Source organism: Theropithecus gelada, chromosome 20 (assembly GCF_003255815.1).
Source record: "Theropithecus gelada isolate Dixy chromosome 20, Tgel_1.0, whole genome shotgun sequence".
Taxonomy (NCBI): Eukaryota; Metazoa; Chordata; class Mammalia; order Primates; family Cercopithecidae; genus Theropithecus; species Theropithecus gelada.
The window spans coordinates 48,436,622-48,460,994 of record NC_037688.1 but is presented as its reverse complement, the minus strand read 5'-3'; the positions used below and the strand labels follow the sequence as shown (position 1 = coordinate 48,460,994).

At 49.4% G+C, this 24,373-nt stretch overlaps 2 protein-coding genes across 2 annotated transcripts in view; one reads left to right on the top strand and one right to left on the bottom strand.

Moving 5' to 3' along the window:
• The first annotated feature begins 14,561 nt into the window (after window positions 1-14,561).
• C20H16orf96 (chromosome 20 C16orf96 homolog) overlaps window positions 14,562-24,373 on the top strand; it is a 43,244-nt gene continuing 33,432 nt past the window's right edge. Inside the window, exon 1 of the mRNA XM_025371521.1 lies at window positions 14,562-15,112. Coding sequence (XP_025227306.1) covers window positions 14,693-15,112 — 420 coding nt within the window. The 5' untranslated portion in view covers window positions 14,562-14,692. The remainder of the gene's footprint in view (window positions 15,113-24,373) is intronic.
• On the bottom strand, window positions 21,213-22,561 carry LOC112614798 (uncharacterized protein C8orf59 homolog). The gene is made up of 2 exons (XM_025371526.1): window positions 22,455-22,561; window positions 21,213-21,285 (listed from the first exon to the last, which is right to left on the bottom strand). The coding sequence occupies exons 1-2, from the start codon at window positions 22,559-22,561 to the stop codon at window positions 21,213-21,215; spliced, it is 180 nt and encodes a 59-aa protein (XP_025227311.1).

Genomic DNA, 24,373 nt, shown 5'->3' with positions numbered 1-24,373 from the left:
CATTCTCCGCCGAGGTCAAATAAGGCAACACTGGCCTGGCATGGTGGCACTCGCCTTCCGTCCCAGCCACTCGGGAGGCTGAGGTGGGAGAATCACTTCAACCCAGCAGGTCAGGGCTGCTGTGAGCTGGGATTGTGCCACTGCACTCCAGCCTGGGCAACAGAGCAAGACCCTGTCTCTAAAAATGACAGGGCAGCGCTGCCTACAGGTCTCCTTTTTGGTCTATTTAGTGTCATCTTTTTCTCATTTTTACGCTTTTTGTTGGTGATTCTGCCGTTTAAAATGTCCCTCAGTGTTGTGCAGAAGTGCTGTCCAGCATTCCTAAGTGCGAGAAGGTGGTGATGTGCCTTACAGAGAGAACAGCTGTGCTCTGTTAGCTTGGTGCAGGCAACTGAGTTCAATTGCCCTGAATCAACAATATATATTAACTAAGTTGCCTTTAAACACAAACACCCAGAAAAAAAGGTTATGTATTGATTGGTTGACAAAAATGTTGTGTCCACAGGCTCACAGGAACCTAGGTTGTTCCCCCAGAAGCAGTGGTTCAGTATTTGCTTAATTCAGTGTCTGTGGCAACTTATATGATTCCATTGACATTTCACAGGATCATCTGACTACGGTGTGCAGAATGGTTTAAACCAAGAGAGGCAAATAGAAGGCTGGGAGACCAGCACACATGTCATTCAGAAATGTCCAGGCTGGGCACTGTGGCTCACACCTGTAATCCCAACATTTTGGGAGGTGGAGTTCAAGAGTTTGAGACCAGCCTGAGCAACATAGTGAGTCTCCCATCTCTACAAAAAAATTTATAAAATTAGAAAATTAGCCAGCTGTGGTGGTTCACTCCCATAGTCCCACCTACTTGGGAGGCTAAGGCAGGAGGATCACTTGAGCCCGAGCGTTTGAGACTGCAGTGAGCAAGAATTGTGCCACTGCACTCCAGCCTGAGCAACAGAGTGAGACTCAGACTCTAAAACAAAAATAAATAAAAATTTAAAAATAATTTCCCAGTAACCACATTAAAAGTATAGAAAGAGACAGGTGAAATTAATTTTAGTAATAAATTTAACTCAATATATGCAAAATATTGTTTGAATAGTCAACATAAAAAATTATCAGCCAGGTGCAGTGGCTGACGCCTGTAATCCCAGCACTTTGGGAGGCCGAGGCCGGCGGATCACCTGAGGTCAGGAGTTCAAGACCAGCCTGGCCAACATAGTGAAACCCTGTCCCTACTAAAAATACAAAAAATTAGCTTGACATGGTGGCAGGTGCCTGTAATCCCAGCTAGTTGGGAGGCTGAGGCAGGAGAATCGCTTGAACGGGGAGGTGGAGGTTGCAGTGAGCCGAGATCATACCACTGCTCTCCAACCTGTGCGACGAGTGAAACTTTGTCTCAAAAAAAAAAAAAAAAATTATGAATGATATATTTTACTCTTTTTTCACACTAAGTTTTTGAAATACAGTGTGTACTTTACAGGACATCTCAATTTGGAGCAGTCACATTTCAGGGGCTCAGTAGCCACATGTGGCTTGTGGCTACTGTATTGGACAGCACAAATCTAGAATATTTATTCATTTACTCATTTGACCAAGCAAGGTCCTGTTCTAGGCCTGGAAATACACAAAATAGAATAAAGCCCAATCTCCATCCTCAAAGCGCACACAGTCCAGCACAGGAGACTCACATAGTAGCTTATGTTCAAGATGTCAAAACAGAGTGCTTTGAGAGTTCAGGAGAGGGAGTGCCCGAACAAGGAAGGCTTCAGAGAGGAGGACATCTAAGTTGGGACTTGAAGGACGTGTAGGATTCCCCAGGTGAAAGAAGCAGGGAAGGGCACTCCAAGCAGTGAGATCTGCCAATGCAAAGTTGCAGAGAAATGAAATGCAGAGTGTGTGGGGACATGCAAGCAGTTCTATACAGCTGGATGGTAGGATAGGAAAGAGGAGGGCAGAGGGTGAGGAAAGATGAGGGCCTTATAGACCAGTCTATGGAATTTAGACTGTATCCTATTGGGTAGGTAGTGGGTGATGTAATGTTGAGAATTTTGGGCTGAGTAATATGACTGGATTCATGTTTTATTTTTATTTATTTATTTATATTAAAATAGAGACAGGGTCTCACTAGATTGCCAGGCTGGTCTTGAACTCCTGGACTGAAGTGATGCTCTCACTTTGGCCACCCAAAGTGCTGGGATTGCAGGCGTGAGCCACCATACCCAGCCGTGATCTGTGTTTTTTTTTTTTTATGTTTGTTTTTATTTTTTTATTTTTATTTTATTTTGAGACAGAGATTGCAGTGGCGCGATCTTGGCTCACTGCAGCCTCTGCCTCTTGGCAAGTGATTCTTCTACCTCAGCCTCCCAAGTAGTTGGAATTACAGGCACGCACCATCACAACTGGCTAATTTTTGTATTTTTAGTAGAGACAGGGTTTCGCCACATTGGCCAGGCTGGTCTTGAATTCCTGACTTCAAGTGATCCTCCTACCTAGGCCTCCCAAAGTGCTGGGATTACAGGTGTGAGCCACCGTGCCCAGCCAGGATTCATGTTTTAGACAAATCATTCTGACAGTGTGGAGGGGGTGGAAATTTGAGACAGGAGGACTCATTGGGAAGGGAAGGAGCTCTAGGATGGATCCAGAGGAAGGACCTGTGGAAACAGAGAAGAGGGTCACAGAACGGGGAGGGCCTAGGGTAGGTTAAGGGGTGGTCCCAAGTGTCCCACGCAGTAAAAGTCAAGTAGAACAGTCAACGTGAACCTTACCATGCTAGGCACCGGGTGAAAACTTGCCGATCTCTGGAGCCCACGGAGTAGTGGAGGGTTTGAGAGCCAGTGAGAGCCAGAAATGTAGTGAGCTGGAACTGGGTTCAAGTCTTAGGCCACACCACTTCACGCCCTCTCCAAAATATTTCATTTTTCTGGCTGGACACAGTGGCTCACTCCTGTAATCCAAGAACTTTGGGAGGCCAAGTTCTTGGCCACAGGCCAAGGCAGGCAGATCACTTGAGCACAGGCAGACCAACCTGGGCAACATGGTGAAACCCCGTATCTACAAAAAATACAAAAATACTAGCTGGGTGTGGTGTGCGTGCCTGTGGTCCCAGTTACTCCAGAGACTGAGGTGGGAGGATCGCTTAAGAGCGGGAGGCAGGAGTTGCAATGAGCCTGGTGACCACACCGCTGCACTCCAGCCTGGGTGACAGAGCCCGACCCTATCTGAAAAATAGGTATATGTAATTGTTCTAACTACCAAATGGGGGTAAACCTGATACCAATTTCATGGGGCTGTTGCAAGGATGGGATGGCTGAATGCATTTAGGTCTCTGCTCATAGTGCCTGGCACACAGCCAGCCCTCAGACCAATGGCAGCTGGGAGTATTTGTTAGCCCTTAAGTGCTCTGGGCCTCAGCTCCCTCACCTACAAAAATGAAATTGTCGTCTCCCACCTGCTATTGACAGGAACCGGGGACTAGATGACACGACTGAAGTGTGCGTGCACACAGAAAGGCGGCATTCCTCGAAAGGTTGAATATAGAGCCGCTGCGTGACCCAGCAGTCCCACTCCTAGGATTGCACTCGAGATAAATGAAAACACACAGCCACATGAAAACCTATATAGTACGCAAGTATGCCTAGCAGGTATTCATATCATAGCATGGATGTTTATATTCATAATAGCCAAAAAGTGAAAACAACTGACAGAGGCTGTCCATGACCAGACATTAGTTGGGTGCTCCTCGGAATCCTCTCCCCAACCAGACCTCAACTTTTGGACTTCTGTGTCTGTCTTTGTGTCACCCAATTGTTTGTTTAGGGACAGGGTCTGTTCTGTCACCCAGGCTGCAGTGGCACAATCATAGCTCAATGCAGCCTCAAAGCTCCTGAGCTCAAGTGATCCTCCTGTCTCAGCCTCCCAGGTGGCTGGAACTACAGGTGCATGCAACCATAACCAGCTGTTTCTTTTTTTTTAATTTGCTTATTGCCCAAGCTGCTCTCAACCTCCTGAGCTCAAGCGATTGTCATGCCCCTGCCTCCCAAAGTGCTGGGATTACAGGCGTGAGCCGCTGCACCCAGCCAGGGTGCTCAGTTTCAGCAAGAATTCTGTTGAATTGATTTAGCCAGAATCGCCCCTGCATATCTGACCAAATTTCACAACCCCCATCATCCTCCAGGTGATATTTGATCACCCTGACCTGCCCTCAGCAAGACTCTTGTTAGACTCAATTTAGCAAAGAATTACCCTACTCTCTTAGTAATTTTCCATCCACCAACAGCACCCACCTCCCACTGCTTGGCTATCAGTCTCTGTTTTCTCTTGTTGTATTCGAGCCATTTCTGTACTGAGGTCTCTTTTCCCCTATTGCAGTAATCCTGAATAAAATCTGTTTTTACACCTTTAACTACTGTCCAGCTCTAGTTTTCTTTTTCTCTTTTTCTTTCGTTTTTTTTGATACAGAATCTCGCTCTGTTGCCCAGGCTGGAGTGCAATGGCGCAATCTCGGCTCACCACAGCTTCCGCTTCCCAGGTTCAAGTGATTCTCCTGCCTCAGCTTCATGAGTAGCTGGGATTACAGGCGCACACTACCATGCCCAGCTAATGTTTGTATTTTTAGTAGAGACACGGTTTCACCATGTTGACCAGGCTGATCTCAAACTCCTGACCTCATGATCCGCCCACCTCAGCCTCCCAGAGTGCTGGAATTACAGGCATGAGCCACCATGCCCAGCCTCTTTCTTTTTTTTTTATCTTTTTTTAAGACACAGGGTCTCACTGTGTTGCCCAGGCTGGAGTGCAGTGGTGTGATCATGGCTCACTGCAGCCTCGACCTTCCAGGCTCAAGCAATCCTCCTGCCTCAGCCTCCTGAGGAGCTATGACTACAGGTATGTGCCATTATGCCCAGCTATTTATTTGTTATTTTTGTAGAGACAGGATCTCACTGCATTTCCCAGGCAGGCCTCAAACTCCTGAGCTCAAGCAGTCCTCCCGCCTTAGCCTCCCAGAGTGCTGAGATTACAGGCATCAGCCACCACACCCAACAGCTCTGGTTTTCTTTGACACCACCAAAATGTTCATCAACTGTTGAGTGGATAAACAACATGTGATCTCTCCATATGATGGAATATTATTCATTCCATAAAAAAGAACGAAGCACTGATCCATGCTACAACGTGGCTAAACCTTAAGAACATTCTGAGTGAAAGAAGTCATCCATTTCTCTTTTTTTTTTTTTTGTGGAGAATAGGGTCTTGATATATTGCCCTGGCAAGTCTCTAACTCATAGGCTCAAGCTATCCTCCTGCCACGGCCTTCCTGAGAGCTGGGATTACAGGCATGAGCCACCAGCCCCGGCAAAAGAAGCTCCTCCTAAGTGAAAGAAGCCAGTCACAGAAGATCATTTATTGCTTTTTTCTTTTGAGACAGAGTCTCGCTCTGTCACCCAGGCTGGAGTACGGTGGTGTGATCTTGGCTCACTGGAACCTCCACATCCCAGGTTCAAGCGATTTTCCTGCCTTAGCCTCCCAAGTAGCTGGAATTACAGCTGTGTCCACTACCACACCCAGCTGATTTTTGTTTTTATGGTACAGATAGTGTTTCACCTTGTTGGCCAGGCTGGTCTCAAACTCCTGACCTCAAGTTATCCCCCGACCTTGGCCTCCCAAAGTGCTGGGATTACAGGTGTGAGCCACTGCGCACGGCCCACTTATTGTGTGATTCAGTTTACATAAAATGTCCAGAATAGGCAAACCCATAGAGACAGAAAGTTAGAAAATAGATTAGTGGTTACCTAGGGCGGGGGGAGTTCAGGCGAAATGGGAGGTAAGTGCTAATGGGTACGGGTTGTCTTTCTCTCTCTCTCTCTCTTTTCTTCTCTCTCTCTCTTTCTCTTTCCTTCCTTGCTTCCTTCCTGCCTCCCTCTCTCTCTCACTCTCTCACTTTTTCTTTCCCTCCCTCCCTCCCTTCCTTCACCTCCCTCCTTCCCTCCCTCCTTTCCTTCCTTGAGAGAGGGTCTCCTGGTATTGCCCAGGTTGGTCCAAACTCCTGAGCTCAAGCCATCTTCAGTCCTCCTTCCTCAGCTTCCTGGGTAGAGCTGAGATTACAGGGGTGAGCCACTGTGCCCGGCTGAGTTTTCTTTTCAGGGTAATGAAATGTTCTAAAATTGATTGTCATGATGTTTGCAACCATCGGCAAATATACTAAAAGCCATTGAATTGTGCATTTTAAATGGATGGATTGTATGTTAGATGAATTATATCTGAATAAAGCTGTTATCAAAAAAGGAAGGGCAGGGCCACACAAAAAGTAACTCCGGAAGAATTCAGACGTGATGAAATAACAAAGTAAACGCAGGCCTAGAGACAGGATGATGTTCCTCATATTCCTGCCTCACTCGCTGTCAGATCAGGAGCCCATGGCTGTCCGGAATGGTATTATTTTCAGGCTTGCAGTGGAGCTGCTTGTGTCACCTTTTCCTGGGCAACGTTCACCTTCTGCAGAACGCAGCTCCTCCTCCCTGGCAACTGAGGCGCACCTCTGAGCCTCACATCGGTACTGCAAAGCCACCACCTTTTATTTTTAGTCCAGATTTCACCATAACTGGGGCAGCAGGAGTGCTGTAGGCCCGGGACATCTTCAGTGACAGGTGTTTTTCCACCTCGTGGCACCTGCTACCAGAAGACCATTCTCCCACCAGTGGGGGAACACCTGCTGGCCTTCAGCAGGGCCAGCCCATGGGGTTCCCAAGAACTTTTGCTCCTAAAAGTATGAAAAGCAGGAACTGAGCAGGGTGTGGTGGCTCATGCCTGTAATCCCAGCCCTCTGGGAGGCCAGGGCAGGCAGATCACCTGAGGTCAGGAGTTTGAGACCAGCCTAGCCAACATGGTGAAACCTGTCTCTACTAAAGATACAACAATTAGCCAGGCATGGTGGGGCATGCCTGTAATCCCTGCTACTTGGGAGGCTGAGGCAGGAGAATCGCTTGAACCTGGGAGGCAGAGGTTGCAGTGCGCCAAGGTTGCAGTGTCACACCATTGCACTCCAGCCTGGATGACAAAGTGAGACAAGAAAGAGAGAGAGAAAGAGAGAAAAGCGGAGCTCTTCCACTTTCTCTACAACCAGTGCCATCTGCTGGCAACACAGTGGCCCCGGGGATGTGGTGGAGTCCCTTCCTTGCCTTGCCTTTCCTGTCTTGCAGTTTGCATTACAGAGACCCAGGGGTAATGTTTATCTCTCTTTCTTTAGTTATTTTAGGCCAGAGTTAAAATAAGAGCCGAGTATCTCATGGAGACCCCATTTTAAAAAGTGCGTACGAGTGTTAAGCTTGAAGAATTTTCACAAACCTCACTCGCTAGTGCAAGCAGCACCATATCAAGATAGAACACTAGCTGGGCGCAGTTGCTCACACCTGTGATCTCAGCCAAGGCAGGTGGGTCATCTGAGGTGAGGAATTCGAGACCAGCCTGGCCAACATGGGGAAACCTTGTCTCTACTACAAATACAAAAATCAGTCGGGCAGGGTTGCGGGCGCCTGCGATCCCAGCTACTTGGGAGGCTAAGGCAGGAGAATCGCTTGAATCTGGGAGGCAGAGGTTGCAGTGAGCCAATATCACGTCACTGCACTCCAGCCTGGGCAACATAGGGAGACCGTGTCTCAAAAAAATAAAGCAAAATAAAATAAAAAAGAGCCTGGCGTCTCCCAACTCTCTTGCTCCTCTCTCACCATGCGACATGCCGGCTCCCCCTCACCTTCCACAATGTGAAGCTTCCTGAGGCCTCACCAGAAGCAGATGTTGGCTCTGTGCTTTGTGTACAGCCTGCAGAACTGTGAGCCAAATAAACTTCTTTTCTTTATCATTTACCCAGTCTCGGGTATTCTTTTATAGCAATGCAAATGAACTCATGTACTCACGTTGCCTGTTTCTGTATTTTCTGTTATTGAGCTAGTTAGAGCATACAGTGGGTAATTATTAATTTTTTTTTTTTTGGAGACAGAGTTTCACTCTTGTTACCCCCGCTGGAGTGCAGTGATGTGATCTCAGCTCACTGCAACCTCCGCCTCCCGGGCTTAAGCGATTCTCCTACCTCAGCCTCCCAAGTAGCTGGGATTACACGTGCCCGCCACCACGCCCAGCTAATTTTTGTAATTTTAGTAGAGATGGGGTTTCACCATGTTGGGCAGGTTGGTCTCGAAGTACGGACCTCATGTGATCCGCCCATCTCAGCCTCCCACAGTGCTGAGAGTATAGTAATTTTCGTAATACAAAACCCCAGGGGGCCGGGCGCGGTGGCTCAAGCCTGTAATCCCAGCACTTTGGGAGGCCGAGACGGGCGGATCACGAGGTCAGGCGATCGAGACCATCCTGGCTAACACGATGAAACCCCGTCTCTAATAAAAGATACAAAAAACTAGCCGGGCGTGGTGGCGGGCGCCTGTAGTCCCAGCTACTCCGGAGGCTGAGGCAGGAGAATGGCGTGAACCCGGGAGGCGGAGCTTGCAGTGAGCCGAGATCCGGCCACTGCAATCCAGCCTGGGCGACAGAGCAAGACTCCGTCTCAAAAAAAAAAAAAAAAAAAAAAAAAACCCCAGGGCATTTTGAATGCAGTTCTGCGCATCAGAGCAAAGACTGACTGGTCCAAGGAGGTACCTCTCTCCTCCCATGTTCTCTGCTTCCTCCTTGGCCGCCTCTCCAGCATCAAGCTAATGCATTGTTGCCTTGAAAGCCTCAAATAATGTTCTCATTTTGGGAGATGCAGCTTACGTAAGTGAGCACTTTGTGCTGGGGACCATGCCATACTCCTTACCTCCCTTCATCTTGACAAGGAACCTGCAGATGTTTACCTCCAGCTCCGAAACCTACATGGAGGGCTTAAGGCACAGGCTCAGGGGCACGCAGCCCATGCCCAGTAGACCCCAGGTCTTGTAGTTCTGGCCTGATGATCACTGCCCAAGCTGCTCTCCTGGCGTGGGTGTGAGTCAGCACACGCTGAGGTGAGAGAAGAAGCTGTTATATTCAGGCCAGAATTTTTTTGCAAAAATCTTTCTTTACACGCAGCAAGAACTGGGAAGGAGTCCATTGGAGCCGAGCCAGCAAAACCCAAGTGGAATCCATGTTGTTGGCCTTTTAATTTGTTTGAATCATTGCAGATTCCCAGAACTTTGATACAGAAAAGTGCTCAGGGTCGGACGCAGTGGCTCACGCCTATAATCCCAGGACTTTGGGAGGCTGAGGCCGGAGGACTGCTGGAGGTCAGGAGTTTGAGGCCAGCCTGGCCAACATGGTGAGACCCCCATCTCCACAATAATAAAAATAATTAGCCAGGAGAGGTGGTGCGCACCTATAGTTTTAGCTACTCGGAGGTTGAGGCAGAAGGATTGCTGGAACCCAGGCGTTTGAGGCTGCATGAACTGTGAACTGCACTCCAGCCTGGGTGACAGTGAGACCCTATCTCAAAAAAAAAGTTCCCATATTAGAAGCTAACAACTTGATAAATTTTCCCAAACTAACCACACCAGCATGCCCACTCCCCTGCAGCTCGGCTTCATGCTTCCTTCCAAGCATGAGGTCACCCAAGGGTAACCCCTCACCTCACCTCCAACACCTAAGATTTGTTTTCTCCATTTCGGGACTTTGTTTGTTTGAATGCGATGCACTCAGGCACCAAAGCTTTTTTTTTTTTTTTGAAATAGAGTCTCACTCTGTCGCCCAGGCTGCAGTGCAGTGGCTTGATCTTGGCTCACTGCAAGCTCCGTCTCCCAGGTTCATGCCATGCTCCTGCCTCAGCCTACCCAGTAGCTGGGACTACAGGTGCCCGCCACCATGTCCGGCTAATTTTTTGTATTTTTTTTAGTAGAGATGGGGTTTCACCATGTTAGCCAGGATGGTCTCGATCTCCTGACCTGATGATCCTCCCACCTCGGCCTCCCAAAGTACTGGGATTACAGGCGCGAGCCACTGCGCCCTGCTGTTTGTTTAAGTTCTGGGATACATGTGCTGAACGTGCAGGTCTGTTACATAGGTGTCCATGTGCCATGGTGGTTTGCGGCACCTATCAACCCGTCATCTAGGTTTTAAGCCCCACATGCATTAGGTATTTGTCCTAATGCTCTCCCTCCCCTTGCTTCCCCCACCTCCCTACAGGCCCTGGTGTGTGATGTTCCCCTCCTTGTGTCCATGTGTTCTCATTGTTCAGCTCCCACTTATGAGTGAGAATATGCGGTGTTTGGTTTTCTGTTCCTGTGTTAGTTTGCTGAGGATGATAGTTTCCAGCTTCATCCATGTCCTTGCAAAGGACATGAACTCATCCTTTTTTTATGGCTGCAGTTTGGGGACTTTTTATAGTAATGGTTTCATACAGCGTGAACCCTTTTATATATGTCATTCCGCTCAATTTTCTATCTATGAAAGTTGGCCAGATGCAGTGGCTCACGCCTGTAATCCCAGCACTTTGGGAGGCCAAGGCAGGCGGATTACCTGAGGTCAGGAATCCGAGACCAGCCTTGGCAACGTGGTGAAACCCTGTCTCTACTAAAAATACAAAAACTAGCCTGGCATGGTAGCATACACCTGTAATCCCAGCTACTTGGGAGGCTGAGGCAGGAGAATCGCTTGAACCCAGGAGGTGGAGGTTGCAGTGAGCCAAGATCACACCATTGCACTCCAGCCTGGGCGACAGTGCGAGACTCTGTATAAAAAAAAAAAAAAAAAGAAAAAGAAAAAAGAAAAGAAACTCATCCCACTATTACATGTAGTTGTCTTTGTTCATTCTCACTGCTGTGTCATAGTCTGTTGTTTGAATATGCCATAGTTGGATGGGAATTTTTAGCTAGTATGAGTAGTGCTGTCACAAACATCCTTGTGCATGGTCTGTGTCATTTCCTTGTGGGTTCCGATCAAGGGCTGGACTGGCTGGGTCATAGTGTGTGCAATTTGTCAGCATTGCAGACCCTGCCAAACAGTTTTCCAAAGTCTGCTAATTTCTGCTCTGTCAGAGCAGATGAGAGTTCTGTTGTTCATATGCTTGCCAATGCTTGGTGTTGCCAGATCTTCACATTTAAATGCTAAATTATTCTAAAAGACACATAAATGGTTACAGTGTTACCATTTATTTTATAATATTTCTATCATTAATATGGCCCCATAGAATTGTCAGCTCCTTTGGCGCTATCATCCATTTAGCAGACACTTACTGAGCACCTACTGTGTGCAGGGATCAGTATTCTGATACTAGAAAGAGAAGAAAGAGAAGGTCTCTATTCTGAAAGAGCTTCGGGAATGCCCTCTCTTCAGGTCTCAGCTCAGATGTCACCTCCCCAGAGGGGCCTCCTTGGGCACCTTTGCCCAGCCATTATCTCATTGTCTGCCTCCACGCCTGGCTGAAGAGCTCGATTTTGTGGATGGACTAGTAATAACCTCAGCAGAAGCATCTGCTGTGAAGTCAGGAACACAGGATTGATTCACCAGGAACATCCCTGAAAATATCCCACTGTTCAATTCAGAAGGAGTTTTCCTGGACGCTTGCTCCCACGGTTCTAGCCGTTGGCAAGAGGGGCTGCCAGATCAGTTCTGGTCAAGGAGCGATTTGTGTTTTGTTTTGTTTTATTTGAGATGGGGTCTCACTCTTTTGCCCAGGCTGGAGTGCAGGGGTGTGATTCTGGCTCACTGCAGCCTTAAGTAGCTGGGATTACGGGCACACATCACCATGCCCAGCTAATTTTCGTATATTTTTTAGAGATGGGGTTTCACCGTGTTGTGCAGGCTGGTCTCCCACTCCACTCCTGGGCTGAAGCAATCTACCTGCCTCAGCCCCTTGAGTAGTTGGGATTACAGGTGTGAGCCACTACGCCCAGCTAATTTTTTATTTTGTAGAGATGGTGTCTTGCTATGTTGCCCAGGCTGCTCTCCAACTCCTGGATTCAAGCAATCCACTCACCTTGGCCTCCCAAAGTGCTGGGATTACAGGCGTTAGCCACGGCACCTGACTGCAAGAAATGTTTCCATCAGCACTGGCCTGGCATGTTACATATGTTGTTTCTAGCCCCGATGTTTTATTTCCCCATTTAGTGGAGAGGGAAGCTGAGGCTCAGAGAGGTTAAGTCATTTCCTCAAGATTCCACAGCTGGTGCAAGGATTTGCCTCCCCAACTACATGAACTCAATGTGGAATCCCTCAGCAGGGCTCCTGCTGTGTGGCGTGGGCCGGGAATGTGGGATCACAGTGCTGGCTGGGCTGGGAGTCAGGGCTCCTGGTGTTAAGCCGAGAGCGTCCCTGCAGACTTTCCCAGGAGACAAGCAGGCTGGGATTCTCTTGTCCTAGAACTGACCAAGCAGAGCCTGACCATACCTCGTATCTCCACGCAGCCTCCTGGTCCTGTGGCAGCTGGCTCATGGCCATGTCCTTATGATGTCAGAGCAGGGCTGAGACCCTGCTTGGGAACACAGGGGTTATGGTGAGCCCAGCTCAAGCAGAGAGCAGAGCAGGGTCTGGGGAGGGCACTGTCACTTGGGCAGGGACATGCAGGGCCTAGAAAGGACAACACCTTTTTTTTTTTTTTTTTTTTTTTTGAGACGGAGTCTCGCTGTGTCACCAGGCTGGAGTGCAGTGGCACAATTTTGGCTCACTGCAACCTCTGCCTCAAGCGATTCTCCTGCCTCAGCCTCCCGAGTAACTGGGACTATAGGCGCACACCACCATGCCTGGCTAATTTTTGTATTTTTAGTAGAGACGGGGTTTCACCATGTTGGCCAGGATGGTCTCCATCTCTTGACCTCGTGATCCGCCCACCTCAGCCTCCCAAAGTGCTGGGATTACAGGCGTGAGCCACTGCGCCTGGCCAACAATGCACTTCTTACCGCCTGGGCTCTCCTTCCCAGAAAATGGAACACTTGTCCAGGTGTGGTGGCTCACACCTGTAATCCCAGCACTTTGGGAGGCTGAGGCGGGCAGATCACCTGAGGTCAGAAGTTTGAGACCATCCTGGTCAACATGGTGAAACCCCATCTCTACTAAAAATACAAAAATTAGCTGGGCATGGTGGCAGATGCCTGTAATCCCAGCTGCTCGGGAGGTTGAGGCAGGAGAATCGCTTGAACCCAGGATGTGGAGGTTGCAGTGAGCTGAGATTGCACCACTGCACTCCAGCGTGGGTGACAGAGAAAGACTTTGTCACACACACTACACATACACACAAACACACATGAAAATGGAACACTGCAGGGGGCCTTTGAATGTGTCCAGAAATGAACTTAGTTCTTCAGATTCTTTTTTTTTTTTGAGACGGAATCTCACTCTGTCGCCCAGGCTGGAGTGCGGTGGCGCAATCTCGGCTCACTGAAACCTCCGCCTCCTGGATTTAAGCAATTCTCTGCCTCAGCCTCCAGAGTAGCTGGGGTTACAGGCACGTGCCGCCAGGCCCGGCTAATTTTTGTTTTTTTTTTTGTTTTTTTTTTTTTTTGAGACGGAGTCTGGCTCTGTAGCCCAGGCTAGAGTGCAGTGGCCGGATCTCAGCTCACTGCAAGCTCCGCCTCCCGGATTCACACCATTCTCCGGCCTCAGCCTCCCGAGTAGCTGGGGCTACAGGCGCCCGCCACCTCGCCCGGCTAGTTTTTTTTTTGTATTTCTTAGTAGAGACGGGGTTTCACCGTGTTAGCCAGGATGGTCTCGATCTCCTGACCTCGTGATCCACCCGTCTCGGCCTCCCAAAGTGCTGGGATTACAGGCTTGAGCCACCGCGCCCAGCCAATTTTTGTATTTTTAATAGAGGCGGGGTTTCACCATCTTGGCCAGGCTGGTCTTGAATTCCTGACCTCATGGTCCACCCGCCTTGGCCTCCCAAAGTGCTGGGATTACAGGCGTGAGCCACCATGCCCAGCCTTTTTTCTTTTTATTTATTTATTTATTTATTCATTCATTCATTCATTCATTCTGAGACAAGGTCTCACTCTGTTGCCCAGGCTAAGTGCAGTGGCACAGTCATAGCTCACTCACTGCAGCCTCAAACTCCTGGCTTCGAGCAATCCTCCCACCCCATCCTCCTGAGTAACTGGGAGTACTGCTGTGTGCCAGCACACCCAGCTAATTAAAATTTTTTTGTAGAAACAGGGTCTCACTATGTTGCCCAGGCTGCTCTCAAACTATTGGCTTCAAGCAGTCCTCCCGCCTTTGCCTCCCCAAAGTGCTGGGATTACAGGCGTGAGTCCCCACACCCACCCGGCCAGTACTTCAGATTCTTATCCCTTTGTAAAACCTGGGTCTTCCTAACTCCAAGAAACCTGTCTTCTGCCCGGATTCTAGAGAATTCCGAGGAGGGAGCTGCCTCTCCATCCCTTCCATATGTGCTTCTAGGAAAAAATTATCAGTCTCACATCACCAGAGGGCTCGAATAAAGAGGCTGCTATTCAAACATTCCTCCAATATTAACTGAGCACCTCCTCTGGGTGAGGCTCACCAGGGAGCATCTGCCCCACTCCAGACTTGGAAGTGTGCCTATTTCACCACATTCTTTGGTGTCCTGGCAACCAGAGACTCTGATCTGAGCTCCAGCCAGAACAGAGGCCATTCCTCGCTGACCGCTGTGACTCACCACCACCCAAGCCTCTGAGGACCAGTCCGTGTAGCTCTCAGGACCACTGAAAGCTATCCCTTGTCCTCGAGGACGCCCGGAACCCCAGCCCCACTGACCTACTCCGGCAGGATGAGCTTCTCACTCACGTTCACCGAACTGGCCAACATCGCCATCCCACAGTGCGGGGTGCTGAACTTCAAGGCCCTGCACCTCCTGCTGCACGGCATCTTGGAGCACATCCACATGGCTGAGCTCAAGAAGGTCCTCTCGGGGGATGAGGACTTCTTGCAGACCTCGCAGGTGGTCATCGTGCCCAGGGAAGGAGATGCCCAGCCCATCCTGAACCCCATGAAGAGGCTCAGCAATGTCTTCGACCACGTGGTGAGCCGCCTCGACAAGATGGAAAACCAGCTGGCCCTGCTGCAGGACCTGCCCTCCACCGCCCAGCTGCTGGAAGCCAGTCAGGGCACTGCCCGGCCCATCCAGGACCTGTGGCATCTGATCAAGCTCCGGAAGACGGTGGAGGGTCACGATGAAGTCATGGCCAAGGTACACCCCCAGCCTCCAGACACTTCCTTTCCCCCCTCACCACTTGCTGTCTCCAGGGACGTCTTTTTTGTTTTTGAGATGGAGTCTTGCTCTGTTGCCCAGGCTGGAGTGCAGAGGCGCGATATCGGCTCACTGTAACCTCTGCCTCCCCGGTTCAGATTCTCCTGCCTCAGCCTCCCTAGTAGCTAGGATTATGGGTGCCCGCCACCACACCCGGCTAATTTTTGCATTTTTAGTAGAGATGGCGTTTCACTATGTTGGCCAGGCTGGTCTCGAACACCTGATCTCAAGTGATCCACCTGCCTCGGCCTCCCAAAGTGCTGGGATGATAAGCATGAGCCACTGCTCCCAGCCCTCTCCTGGGACATCTTGTTGCTTATGCCGCCACGATGGGCCATCCCCTTATGCAGAGTGGGAAGAAGGCGGCTTTAGAGTCAGGCACAACCAAAATGCCAAGCTTGCAGCCTCCATCAAGTATTGCAAAGAAGTCAGACACAAAAGGCCACCCAATGTATGATTCCATTTGTATAAAATGTCCAGAATAGGCAAATCCATGGAGACAGAAAGCAGTGGTTGCCAGGGGCTGGGAGGAAGAGAGAAGGGAATAATTGCTTTGTGGATACAGGGTTTCCTTTTTGGGGTGATGAAAATGTTTTGGAACTTGATGGAGGTGATAGTTGTACAACCTCGTTGGTGTACTAAATGACACCAAATTGTTCACTTAAAAATGGCTAATTGTACATGAGGTGAATTTCACTCCAATTTTTTTTTAAGACAGGGTCTCGCTCTGTCACCCAGGCTGGAGTGCAGTGACTCAATCATGGCTCACTGTAGCCTCGTCCTGCCAGACTCAAGCAATCCTCCCACCTCAGCCTCCCGAGTAGCTGGGACTACAGGTATGCACCACTGCACCTGGCTAATTTTTGTATTCTTTGTAGAGATAGGGTCTCCTCATGTTGCCCAGGCTAGACTCAAACTCCTAGGCTCCATTGATTCTCCCGCTTTGGCCTCCCAAAGTGCTGGGATTCCAAGTGTGAGCCACTGCGCTCGTCCTTACCCCAATTTCTAAAAAATGCCTGGAAGAGCTACCATGGGAGAGGTACCAGAGTAGTCATGGTGAACAGGCACGCCCAGCCTAGCAGGGGAGATAGACACAAGTGAGTGGGAACCTCCAAGAACCAGTACTGTGAGGAGCAGCGAAGAGGCATTCCTTCTGTCTTATAGGTGAGGAAACTGACATTCAGAGGAGATCAGTGATTTGCTGAAGGCCCAGCAGCCAGTGGGCAAGCGAGCTGTGAGCTGAGGCGGGGCCTCTGATCCTGGCTTACCTTTGACTACTGACCCCTGCTAACCCCGACCAGCACATGGACAGTGTTCAATTACTGGCAGCCCAAGAAGAAATAAGAAAGGGAAAATAAGCTGGGCATAGTGGCTCACACCTATAATCCCAGCACTTTGGGAGGCCAAGACAGGATGATCTTGGAGTTCGAGACCAGCCTGGGCAGCATAATGAGACCTCATCTCTACAAAAATAAAAATAAAAAAATTAGCCGGGTGTGGTGGCATCCACCTGTAGTCTTACCTCCTCAGGAGGCTGAGGTGGGAGAATCACTTAACCCCAGGAGTTGGAAGCTGCAGTGAGCTGTAGTCACTCCCCTGAACTCCAGCCTGGGGGACAGAGAAAGACCCTATGTCTAAAAATAATAATAGTTGGCCGGGCGCGGTGGCTCAAGCCTGTAATCCCAGCACTTTGGGAGGCCGAGATGGGCGAATCACGAGGTCAGGAGATCGAGACCATCCTGGCTAACACGGTGAAACCCCGTCTCTACTAAAAAATACAAAAACTGGCCAGGCGCGGTGGCTCACACCTGTAATCCCAGCACTTTGGGAGGCCGAGGCGGGCGGATCACGAGGTCAGGAGATCGAGACCATCCTGGCTAACACGGTGAAACCCCGTCTCTACTAAAAATGCAAAAAAATTAGCCGGGCAAGGCGGCGGGCGCCTGTAGTCCCAGCTACTCGGGAGGCTGAGGCAGGAGAATGGCGTGAACCCGGGAGGCGGAGCTTGCAGTGAGCCGAGATCGCGCCACTGCACTCCAGCCTGGGCGACTAAGCGAGACTCTGTCTCAAAAAAAAAAAAAAAAAAATACAAAAACTAGCCGGGCGAGGTGGCGGGTGCCTGTAGTCCCAGCTACTCGGGAGGCTGAGGCAGGAGAATGGCGTAAACCCGGGAGGCGGAGCTTGCAGTGAGCTGAGATCTGGCCACTGCACTCCAGCCTGGACGACAGAGCCAGACTCCGTCTCAAAAAAAATAAATAAATAATAATAATAATAATAATAATAATTTGGCCGGGCACAGTGGCTCACACCTGTAATCCCAGCATTTTGGGAGGCCAACGCGGGTGGATCACCTGAGGTGAGGAGTTCGAGACCATCCTGGCCAACATGGTGAAACCCCGTCTCTACTAAAAATACAAAAAATTAGCCGAGTGTGGTGGCAGGCACCTGTAATCCCAGCTTCTCTGGAGGCTGAGGCAGGAGAATTGTTTGAGCCTGGAAGGCGGATGTTGCAGTGAGTTGAGATCGCACCACTGCCCTCCAGCCTGGGTGACAGACAGCCTCTTGTCTCCAAAAACCATCCAGCAATGACTGCCTTCCTATCCCTGAAGGCAGCATGTCCTAGTCCTCTCTGAGCCAGGCTGTGCCCATTGATGTGTCCAGCTGGATATCCCTGGGAGTCAGGGCCATTTCCAGAGTGTTCCCAAGTTAACACTCTTCTCTTTCAAATTGAGGGAAAATTGGCCAGGTGCGGTGACTCCCACCTGTAATCCCAGCACTTTGGGAGGCCGAGGCAGGTGGATCACTTGAAGTCAGGAGTTTGAGACCAGCCTGGCCAACATGGTGAAACCCCATCTTTACTAAAAATACAAAAAAAAAAAAAATTAGCCAGGCGTGGCGGCGCATGACTGTAATCCCGGCTATTCAGGAGACTGAGGCACGAGAATCGCTTGAACCTCGGAGGTGGAGGTTCCAGTGAGTGGAGATCGTGCCACTGCTCTCCAGCCTAGGCGACAGAGCAAGACTCCATCTCAAAGAGATAAATTAAAAATAAATAAATAAATTGAGGAGAAATTGACCTAACATAAAACCAGCCATTTAAAAGTGGATATTAAACACTGAATTAATGAAAATTCAGTGGCACATGATACATTGACATTGTTGTGCAGCCAGCCACCTCTATCTAGTTCTAAGCCATTTCCATCACCCTGAAAGGAAACCCTGTTTCCCCATTACTCCTCCTCCCTGCAATCCCTGGCAACCACTAATCTGCTTTCTGTCTTATGGATTTGCCTATTCTGGGCATTCCATCTAAAGGTGTAATCCGTATATTTCATAGAGACAGAAAGTAGATTAGTGGTTTCCGGGGGCTTGGGAAGAGGGGAACAGAGAGAGACTGTAACAGGGACGGGATTTCCTTTTAGGAGAATGAAGTGTCTTGGAAGTAGATAGTGTACCGTGTACCAAATGCCATCAAATGGTACACCTCATTTTTATTTTATTTTTATTTTTTTGAGACAGAGTCTCACTTTGTCACCCAGGCTGGAGTGGAGTGGTGCAATCTCTGCTCACTGCAACCTCTGCCTCCAAGGGTGGAGTGATTCTCGTGTCTCAGCCTCCTGAGTAGCTGGAAATACAGGTACATGCCACCACGCCTGGCTAATTTTTCTTTGCATCTTTATAATATATATATATAATATATTTTATATATGTATATTTGTTTTTGATATGGAGTCTCGCTCTGTTGCCCAGGCTGGAGTGCAGTCGTGTGGTCTTGGCTCACTGCAACCTCTGCCTCCCAGGCTCAAGCAGTTCTCCTGCCTCAGCCTCCTGAGTAGCTGGGACTATAGGTGCCCATCACCACACCCAGCTAATTTTTGTATTTTTAGTTGAGACGTGGTTTCACCATGTTGGCCAGGATGGTCTTGATCTCCTGACCTTGTGATCCACCCGCCTTGGCTTCCCAAAGTGCTGAGATTACAGGCATGAGCCACTGCACCTGGCCAATACTAAAATATTTTTATATTTTTATACTTTAATATTATGTGTATTTTATCACACAAAAAAAGCAGAGATTGGCAGAATAGATAAAAAACAAACCAAAAAACATGACCCAACTACTATATGCTGCTTGCAAGAGACACACTTAAGATTCAAAGACACAAATAGGGCCAGGCACGGTGGCATGCACCTGTAATCTCAGCTCTTTGGGAGGCTGAGGCAAGAGGATCACTTGAGCCCAGGAGTTGGTGATTGCAGTAAGCTCTGATCACTCCACTGCACTCCAGCCTGGGTGACAGAGTGAGATCCTGTCTCTGCGAAAAAAAGACAAGACACAAATAGTTTAAAAGTAAAATGAGGCCGGGCGCGGTGGCTCAAGCCTGTAATCCCAGCACTTTGGGAGGCCGAGACGGGTGGATCACGAGGTCAGGAGATCGAGACTATCCTGGCTAACACGGTGAAACCCCGTCTCTACTAAAAAATACAAAAAACTAGCCGGGCGATGTGGCAGACGCCTGTGGTCCCAGCTACTCGGGAGGCTGAGGCAGGAGAATGGCGTGAACCCGGGAGGTGGAGCTTGCAGTGAGCTGAGATCCGGCCACTGCACTCCAGCCTGGGCGACAGAGCGAGACTCCATCTCAAAAAAAAAAAAAAGTAAAATGATATAAAAAGATATTCCAGCGGGGCACAGTGGCTCACCCCTATAATCCCAACATTTTGGGAGGCTGAGGTGGGAGGATCACCTGAGGTCAGGAATTCAAGACCAGCCTGACCAACACGGAGAAACCCGTCTCTACTAAAAATACAAAATTAGCCGAGTGTGGTGGCGCATGCCTGTAGTCCCAGCTACTCGGGAGGCTGAGGCAGGAAAATCGCTTGAACCCGGGAGGCGGAATTTGCGGTGAGCTGAGATCGCGCCACCACACTCCAGCCTGGGCAACAAGAGCAAAACTCCATCTCAAAAAAATTAAAAAGATATTCCTTGCAAGCAGTGACCAGAGAAGAGTGGGATCTTCTCAGACAAGACAGACTTTAAGACAAAAATTGTGGCTGGGCGCGGTGGCTCAAGCCTGTAATCCCAGCACTTTGGGAGGCCGAGGCGGGTGGATCACGAGGTCAGGAGATCGAGACCATCCTGGCTAACATGGTGAAACCCTGTCTCTACTAAAAATACAAAAAACTAGCCGGGCGTGGTGGCGGGCGCCTGTAGTCCCAGCTACTCGGAGGCTGAGGCTGGAGAATGGCGTGAACCCGGGAGGTGGAGCTTGCAGTGAGCCGAGATCGGGCCACTGCACTCCAGCCTGGGCCACACAGTGAGACTCCGTCTCAAAAAAAAAAAAAAAAAGACAAAAATTGTTACTAGAGGCAGGGCTGCCGGGGGTGGCCGAGGGCAAGTTATGAGGGCCTTGCAGGCAGGATGGGTGGATACCAGGATCCAAGGTGGCGACACCCCAGAGGCAGCTTGCCCCCTGGCCTGCCTTGATGGATGAAGGCTTCTAAAAAGCAGCTCAACAGGGTAACCCACCTAGCTCACAAAAGGCACTCGTGGACAGGTTCAGACCTAGCTGTACAGCCTTCAGGACTGTGCGCCGCTGAGGAATGTCCCTGTCATTAGAGAATCTTGCCTTGTCCCAGCCTGACTGAAGTTGCCCAAGGTTCCCACAATGACCCATTGAAGGGGGTTGCCATGGCAGCTGGTTCTAGAATGGTGCAAACTGCATAGGTAACTGTCTGCACCCACCGACTAGTGAGGCTGCCCGGGGGTCGCCTGGCAAACGTGTTTTACAATGTTCCTTTCGCAGGTCCTCGTCTGCCTCCTTCAGGCCTCGGTTTTTCTCCCCTGTGATGATAACCGCTTGCAGCTGGCCTCACAGGAGAATACGAGGGATGATGTCAGCTGCTTGTTGTTGAAACTGTTTCGTCTAACCCTGTTTCCATAACATTGTGGGTCCAAGGCTTAGGGGATTTTTTTAAAATTATAGAAAACCTTTAATTTATTGGTGTTTTTGAGGGAATTAGATGCATCACCACTGCATTACAACTAAGCCATTAATCCTGCAGCTTCGTCAACATTAACTGGTTCACTTTCATGATGCCAATGGGGAATCAGTTCTTTCTACAGATGTTCAAGAGAAAGGATTGCCGGGTGCGGTGGCTCATGCCTGTAATCCCAGCACTTTGAGAGGCTGAGGTGGGAGGATCGCTTGAGCCCTAGAGTTAAGACCAGCCTGAGCAACATGGCAAGACTCCCTTTCTACCAAAAAATTTCAAAATGGGCTGGGCATGGTGGTGTGCCTGTAGTCCCAGGTACTCAGGAGGCTGAGGCAGGATTGCTTGAGCCTGGGAGGTCGAGGCTGCAGTGAGCTATTGTTAATATTACAGCCTGGACAATGGAACAAGACTGTCTCAAACAAAAAAAAAAAAAAAGAGAAAAGTCTTTTGAGAAGTGTGCAAGTTCTTTTATGTATTTACAAAACCTTTATTCACTCTGTTAATTTTTTTTGTTTTTATTTTTAAGGCAGGGTCTCACTCTTTTGCCCTGGCTGGGGTGCAGTGGCACGATCTCAGCTCACTGCAGCCTCAACCTCCTGGGCTCAACCCTTGAGGCAATCCTACCACCTCAACCTCCTGAGTAGGTAGGACTACAGGCCTGTGCCACCACACTAACTAATCTTTGTATTTTTTGTAGAGACAGGGTGTGGCCATGTTCCCCAGGCTGGTCTCGAACTCTTGGGCTCAAGTAATCCTCCCACTTCGACCCAAAGTGCTGGAATTATAGGTTTGAGCCACTGCGCCCACCCTCTGTTAACCTTTTTTTTTTTTTTTGAGATGGAGTCTCACTCTGTTGCCCAGGCTGGAGGGCAGCGGCATGATCTTGGCTTACTGCAGCCTCTGCCTCCCAGGTTCCAGCGATTCTCCTGCTTCAGCTTCCTGAGTTACTGGGATTACAAGCGTGCCTGGCCTCTGTTGACTTTTAAATCATAACATTTGTCTTAAGACTAGTGGTAACTGCCAGATGTGGTGGCTCACACCTGTAATCCCAGCACTTTTAGAGGCCGAGGCGGGCGGATCACCTGAGCTCAGGAGTTCAAGACCAGCCTGGCCAACATGGTGAAACCCCGTCTCTACTAAAAATACAAAAATTAGCCACCAGTCGGGAGGCTGAGACATGAGAATTGCTTGAACCTGGGAGGCAGAGGTTGCAGTGAGCCGAGATTGCACCACTGCACTCCGGCCTGGGAGACAAAATGAAACTCCATCTTAAAAAAAAAAGAAGAAAAAAAGATTAGCGGTAACTGGTTTTGCTTTGTTTTTAGCCTTAAAGTGTTTTTGGCTGGCTTTATGAAGTCTGTTCCTGGACTTCTGCCCTTCTAATTTGTTCTTGGCCATTGTCAGACTTGGTTGGATACGTGCACATAGCGTCTGCAGCTCAGGTGATGCCATCTGCATGCACAGTGTCCAGGAAGTCCCTGGGAGGGGGATCCGGTCTAAGGGGGATGCTAACAACCTGTTGTTGCTTTCTTTATTTCTAAACTCCCTCCCCATTTTACTCCCCCAGGAACTACAAAGCACCTGCTGTATATTGCTCAGGTTAAAATGATTTCACATTTAAATTGGGTTTTAAGGCTGGGAGTGGTGGTTCAGGCCTATAATCCCAGCACTTTGGGAGGCTGAGGCAGGAGGATCACCTGAGCTCAGAAGTTCCAGACCAGCCTGGCCAACATGGTGAAACCTTGTCTTTACTAAAAATACAAAAATTAGCTGGGCATGGTGGCGCGTGCCTGTAGTCCCAGCCACTCGGGAGGCTGAGGCAGGAGAGTTGCTTGAACCCGAGAGGTAGAGATTTCAGTGAACCGAGATCGTGCCACTGCACTCCAGCCTGAGCAACAGAGCAAAACTCCATCTCAAAATAAATAAATAAGTAAATAAATAAAATACAAATAAAAATTGGATTTTCACTATTTCGTAACATTGCTTAAAGGTGTGGAAGACACTTTGGGGTGTTAGAGTACCAAGGTTGCTATAATTGCAGTAATGGTAACGAACACTCAGATGAGGTTGGTGTCACCTTCACAGAGTGTCGTGAAGTGCTGTCGCATTCCTCGCTTCCATGGAGGGAAACACTAGCATTCCTATTTTCCAAAGTCCTGGATGTGACTGTGTAGACAAGTCTAGCTGCTTGTCTGAGGTGGTGTTTGCTTTAGCCCCTTTTTCAGGCCTCCTAAGGCCTTTGGGCCCTAGCTCAACCCCAGCATCCTTGAAGCCCTCGTGAGAGAGAGAGCGAGCAGGTTTGGACAAGCCCTGCTTCGAGGACTATGGCAGGGGTCAGCTTCTGGAAGGGCAGGTGTCAGGAACTCACTTTCCGTTGAATTCAGCACCATCTAAGCTCTGAATGTGGCCCAGTCACCCTGGGCAGAAACTAGAGCTCAGCCACTTTCCCCACAGCTCTCTCTCCTGTCCCTTCTGCCCCAGGACAGGAGTCCAGAGCATGTCCCCCACATGTGAGGCAGCAGGTAGGTCTTGGGTGAGAAACCTCTTACTGCGTATCACACAGAGGCGCAGGTTGTAGTAAGCTGAGATGGCACCACTGCGATCTCCATGCGAGATGCATGGAATCCCACTCTGTCGCCCAGGCTGGAGTACGGTGGCACAGTCTTGGCTCACTGCAACCTCCACCTCCTGGGTTTAAGCGATTCTTGTGCCCCAGCCTCCCGAGTAGCTGAGATTACAGGTGCCTACCACCACGCCCAGCTAATTTTTGTATTTTTGGTAGAGACAGGGTTTCATCATGTTGGCCAGGCTGGTCTCGAACTCCTGACCTCAGGTGATCCACCCACTTTGGCCTCCCGAGGTGCTGGGATTATAGGCATGAGCCACCACACCCGGCCTTGTTTCCACCTTTTGACTATTATGAATATGCTGCTATAAGCATTCATGTACAAACTTTTGTTTTTAAGGACAAGGTCTTGCTCTGTTGCCCTGGCTGGAGTTCAGTGGTGCCATCATAGCTCACTGCAGCCTCAAACTCCTGATCTCAAGCGATCCTCCCACCTCTGCCTCCCAAGTTTCTGGGAATACAGGCCCTTGCCACCATGCCTGGCTAATTTTTACGTTTTATGTAGAGATGTGGTCTTGCTGTGTTGCCCACACTGGTCTTGAACTCCTGGCCTCAAGCAGTCTTCCACCTTGGCCTCCAAAAGC

Bases quoted from the DNA above. Each gene is read 5' to 3' on its own strand.
- LOC112614798 (XM_025371526.1), bottom strand. From the start codon at position 22,561: ATGGCCAAGAACAAATTAGAAGGGCAGAAGTCCAGGAACAGACTTCAT. The intron at 21,286-22,454 runs TTTTTTCTTCTT...ACATCTGTAGAA, and splicing joins AAACCAGTTACCGCTAATCT to AGAACTGATTCCCCATTGGC.